The sequence below is a fragment of the Microtus ochrogaster genome, chromosome 10, assembly GCF_000317375.1.
Source record: "Microtus ochrogaster isolate Prairie Vole_2 chromosome 10, MicOch1.0, whole genome shotgun sequence".
NCBI lineage: Eukaryota > Metazoa > Chordata > Mammalia > Rodentia > Cricetidae > Microtus > Microtus ochrogaster.
The window spans coordinates 61,367,684-61,372,366 of record NC_022016.1 but is presented as its reverse complement, the minus strand read 5'-3'; the positions used below and the strand labels follow the sequence as shown (position 1 = coordinate 61,372,366).

Genomic DNA, 4,683 nt, shown 5'->3' with positions numbered 1-4,683 from the left:
AGAAGGACTCTAACACTCTGCAGAGGCTCATCCAGGCCTTTTGGGTGATGCTGGAGGCTGTCCACCTAACTCCACATTCTAAAGAAAAAGAAATTTGACTGGCCCAGGTCATCTTTTCAAGCCAGTCACATAAATCAGAATTGCTGGGGATGGATTACTTTTATGTAAATAAAACACTCATCCCCATCCGTTCCAGTCTGAAAAAGGATACATCGGAAACTACTTCCCCAAATTTACTTTTATTTTTTAATTTCCCCTCTCCTCCCACCCAAATCTATGTTACTGTTTTTCTAGAGAGATATCTCTATTCACTCCAGATACAAGGCAACACCCAAAGTGATGTAATCCAAGTCCAGCCTACGGGTGAGCTCACTGGGGTTACATACAGGTGTGTGGGTGACAGTTCTTTAAAGAATCTGGGCAACTGGGGGAAACAGCCTCACCAAAAAAACTCAGCACAATGATGACTCAGAAAAGCTATAAGGTTGGGGTTCCCATTCAGCTTGCAGGCTGCTACACCACCAAAGGTGCCCACCTCTTCTGGTTTACTTTGCCCTTTATATCATTGGGAGGGAACCTCAAGTCTTTAAAACCTCCCGGGCTTCCCGATCCTTGTGTTTCTTGGGCCTCCGAACCTCCCAGGAAGGAATGTTTTGGCAGGAGGAAGCAGCTACAGAACAAGATTTACTTGGTTCCTCCCAGGGCACGGCAGAAGCTAGACACTGCTCCACTCTTTCCCAGGTCCCAGGCAAAGGATGCCCCCAGTTAGGCTAATATTTTTCAGGGTATCCTATTCACCTCAGAGATGGCTGTGTCCTGGACCCGATAACACAGGGCTCTTTACCAGCGTGGACAATACCCTGATCTTCTAAAATGCTAAGCTATAATTCTTTGGGTCCCAGACCCCATTCCTCCCTTTCCTTCCTCCAACCACCTCACAACTGTCACTAACCACCCCAAGTACAGCACCCGGGACCTGGAAATTCACGCCCTCTGCTGGTATACAGGGGAGCCGACATGAATCCGGTTTCAGAGTCCCTTGGAATCTTAACCGCGCCCTGGATTCAAGAGCTCCTTCGCCTGTATGTGGAAGTCCCACACTTACCTCCACCTGCAATAAGGCACCCTGTTCATAAACGGAGTTGTCTGCCCACCACTTCCCTGGGTCCAAGCATGGGCCGGGATTTGAGAAAAGGCGGCCGATTGAGCAGGGTCCCAGGATGCTGGCATCCAAGGGACAAGGGTCCTGTTAGCTTGGAGGAGTTCTTACCTATTTATTTTCTGCTTTGGGAATCACTGTGTTAGGGAGAAGTTGTTAGGCTTCCTCCTTTCTCGATGCCCTTGAACTTCATCCCTACAACCCTGAATCCGCAGCACCCTACAAGTCTGGCTCCAGCTGGCCTTCTCCAGAAAGCAGGCTGCACCTGCCCCGACTTGCTTCAGACACGGGTCAGCCGAAGAACCAGAGCTCAGCGGTCCCCTAAACGCCAGCGGCTCCTTGAACCCACTTGTTCCCCCCCCCCCAACCCTCGGCGGGCGGGCGGGGCGGGCTCACTCGCACTCCCTCCTGGCCCTGCCCGCCTGCTTCTTCTGCCCGGGACGCGCCTCCCTCCCGCAATCCAGTTCTGTGAGCTCCGTGTCTCTGCCGCCACCTGCTCCCGCCTGGCCCGATCGGATCCGAGCCGAACCATGGAACCCGGACAACCCCGGGAGGTCCGTGAACCCGGACCAGGGGCAGAAACCTCTGCGGCGCCGCGCTGGGAGGAGGCCAAGACTTTCTATGACAATCTCTCGCCCAAGAAGAAACCCAAATCGGTAAAACACGGGGCTTGGGTTTGGGGGGGGGGGAGACACTGGACGAGCAACTTCCAAGGAGGGGTCTCAAGCCCTCTGGAAAGGGACTCGTGGAGCCCCTCCCGGCGGGGACACAGCTCCTTCGCCCCAGAATGTGCCCGGCAGTTGGCTCGGGCTCCAGTTTATTTTGGGAGCTCTGCTCTGGTGGCGCTGGTTTATTCCCCCATCCCGGGCTCAGGTTCCACGCCAGAACCCCCCTCCCCCATGCTGTCATCAGGGACCTGTCCCCTCCCCAGCAGCGCTGGCAGCCCCTGAAGCGCTCGCGGACCGCACTTGTTGACAGAGTTGGTCAGCAACCCCGGCAGCAGCACCCGGGCTCAGTGGGAAGTGGAAGCCCCGTTGCTCGCAGTGTTTTCAGGTCTCCAGCTTCCGTGGAGTCAGCTGGGCTTCCCAACTCAAGCCTTGGCGCTTGGGCTCTAACTGGAGACCCATGCCCTAGGGAATTAGAGGGATCGCTTTCCCTGCATTTTAAAGAAACTGTTACTTGCTCCAGGCTCAGGGCCTCGTTCCCAGGCTCTGAGTTCCCAACGCTAGGCCTTGCATCCTAGACAATGCTTCTGATTCGCGGTGGGCATTAATAATACAGAAATCACAATGGTGGCATCAGCCCTTTGCAACTTCACGCAGAGAGAGGCAAGAATTCCTCTTCCTCTATTGGACAAGCTCGTGATGCATTGGTCTTGTTCACGCCACTACCTTAGACCCAGTAACTGACCTTAAAGCATCCCACCACTTCACTCCAGTGACTTTACCCAGAAGGTCACGCTATCCACCGTCACCTCAGGGAGGCCTTCACTCATCCTGGTTACTGAGATTAAGCTGCCTGTCTCAGGAGTTTGCAGTGTGCCCACGGAGGCAACAGAGATGGTGGATGTTCAGGTAAAGATCTCACAGTACTGTGGGATCATAGGGGGGGCAGCCACTGCCACCGGGAAGGCTTTGATCTTCAGTGAGTGTAGCCTCCTGGACCGAGGGGAACAGAATGGTTGAAAAGCAAAGAGCTGTCTCTGGAGCCAAGGGCCTTGTTCAGAATCTGTACTGTGTGGGAAATGCAGGATTGTTAGGAGAAGTCTTACAAGGACCCAAAAAGGCTCCCAGCCCAGGGACAGCCCTGATGGATGGATCTTATTTAGTGGGTTGAGGCTTTCCTACTGGGTTCTGTGGAATCCCATGTCTCAGGCAGTCTTCAGACCGTGAATCCAATTTATTTTCTTAAAAAAAAATACTTTAAATAACTGCAAAAAGCAGCTCTTCCCATTTTAAAGTGTTTAGTGGTGCGAATCAGGGCTTTCTTGGGGCTGTGCAGAAACATAAAAATAAATGGCTGGATACCAAAGTTTAAGTCTGTGGCAGTGTCCTGACTCCTGCTTTCAAATGCATTGTTACCCAAAAGTTGTATCCACTGGTTAGTTTTGTAACAAATACATTCATGTAGATAGGTTGGTAGGTAGGTAGCTATCACATCTGAGTTCTAAGATAGAATTAAAGCAATTATATTGTTGGCTCATATTACATAATGGGGTTCTGCCAAAGGATTCACTTGACTATAAAGAAAAGGTCAATCTACCTTTTAAAAGTATAACAATCATAATGGAACAGCTACAGGATCTTGCTTATTTTTTTAAGCAGAGATTAACTTGGTACCACTTTTGTTTTATAAAGACAACACTGGCCTGCTATTCGGGTGGATTGAGGTTGGGTCTGGCCACAGTCGGGCCAGTTAGATGCAAACCTGGGCCAATGTCCTGGCCTGAGGGATGGGGAGGGACAAACGCTGGAAAACAGAAATGAGTCCTCAGTGTTCCAAAACCCATTTCTGAGAACCAGGCCATGTCAGTCACGGCCCATTCCTCTGCCCTTGAACCCTCGTCTGATTAGGTGGCGTTCTCAGCTCCTGTTCCTTCCTGTCATAGCCCCTCTTCCCACAGGCTATTTTGGGGGTTGCAAGCCTCATGGGTCCCATCAGGGCCTTGTCTGGGCTCATTTTAATTCCCAGGAGTTTGAGTGAAATATTTAACCTAGTGAAGGCCACCAGAGGCCTTCACCCAGAGCTGTCCTGTTCTCCCGAGCATCCCTCCTATGTCCTTCCAGAAATAGCAGTTTGCTTGGCTATGTTTCTATCTCGAGTGCAAGAGACAGATTGCTGGTCTAAGTGGAAGCTCCTTGAACAGGCCAGTGGCACTGGGCTACCCACTGTTAATTCTTCACCTTCACCCAGAAGCCACAGCGATCAGCTGAGTCTCAGAGCTGACAAGACCATGGCTCCCTAAAGCTCAGCCCAGGCTGAGCCCCTAGGTTGTTCTGACCCAGTTCCTAGCCTGAAGTGGATGTTCAGATTTTGGCATACATTACAACATATGGCTTGGGTGTTAAGTGACCTGGTCAGGCATAAAAGAGTCAGTCTACAAGGGCTCAGCTTTTCCGGGCTCTGCACAGACCCTGTCACCTGTTCCTTCAGACCCACTTGGAGGCTGGACAATCTATAGCACTTGGATTCCCGCACCTCGCTTATGCTGTATCAGAGACCACTTGTTCTTCAGGAGAAGAGTACCGCACCATGAAACATTCCAGGATGAGAGCACGAAGCATCTCATCATTCCTTCAAAATATGGGAAGGGAAGCTGGGTTGTGTCCAGGGAAGTTGCTAAAAGAAGGGAATGACAGTTTTGTCTCTAAGACTCCCAAGTGCTGATGACGTTGAGAAATTCCCAACCCCATATGGACAAACGGACACACAGATGGTCAGAAACTGGCAAGATTGGGTTGAACCTCAGAGGGGAGGGGCACCTTTGCACTATTGTCTTCCATCGGCCCCGCTGGCCACCTACA

The 4,683-nt window shown here is 51.5% G+C and overlaps 1 protein-coding gene across 1 annotated transcript in view; it reads left to right on the top strand.

Moving 5' to 3' along the window:
• The first annotated feature begins 1,606 nt into the window (after window positions 1-1,606).
• Nt5c1a (5'-nucleotidase, cytosolic IA) overlaps window positions 1,607-4,683 on the top strand; it is an 18,583-nt gene continuing 15,506 nt past the window's right edge. Inside the window, exon 1 of the mRNA XM_005353294.3 lies at window positions 1,607-1,815. Coding sequence (XP_005353351.1) covers window positions 1,690-1,815 — 126 coding nt within the window. The 5' untranslated portion in view covers window positions 1,607-1,689. The remainder of the gene's footprint in view (window positions 1,816-4,683) is intronic.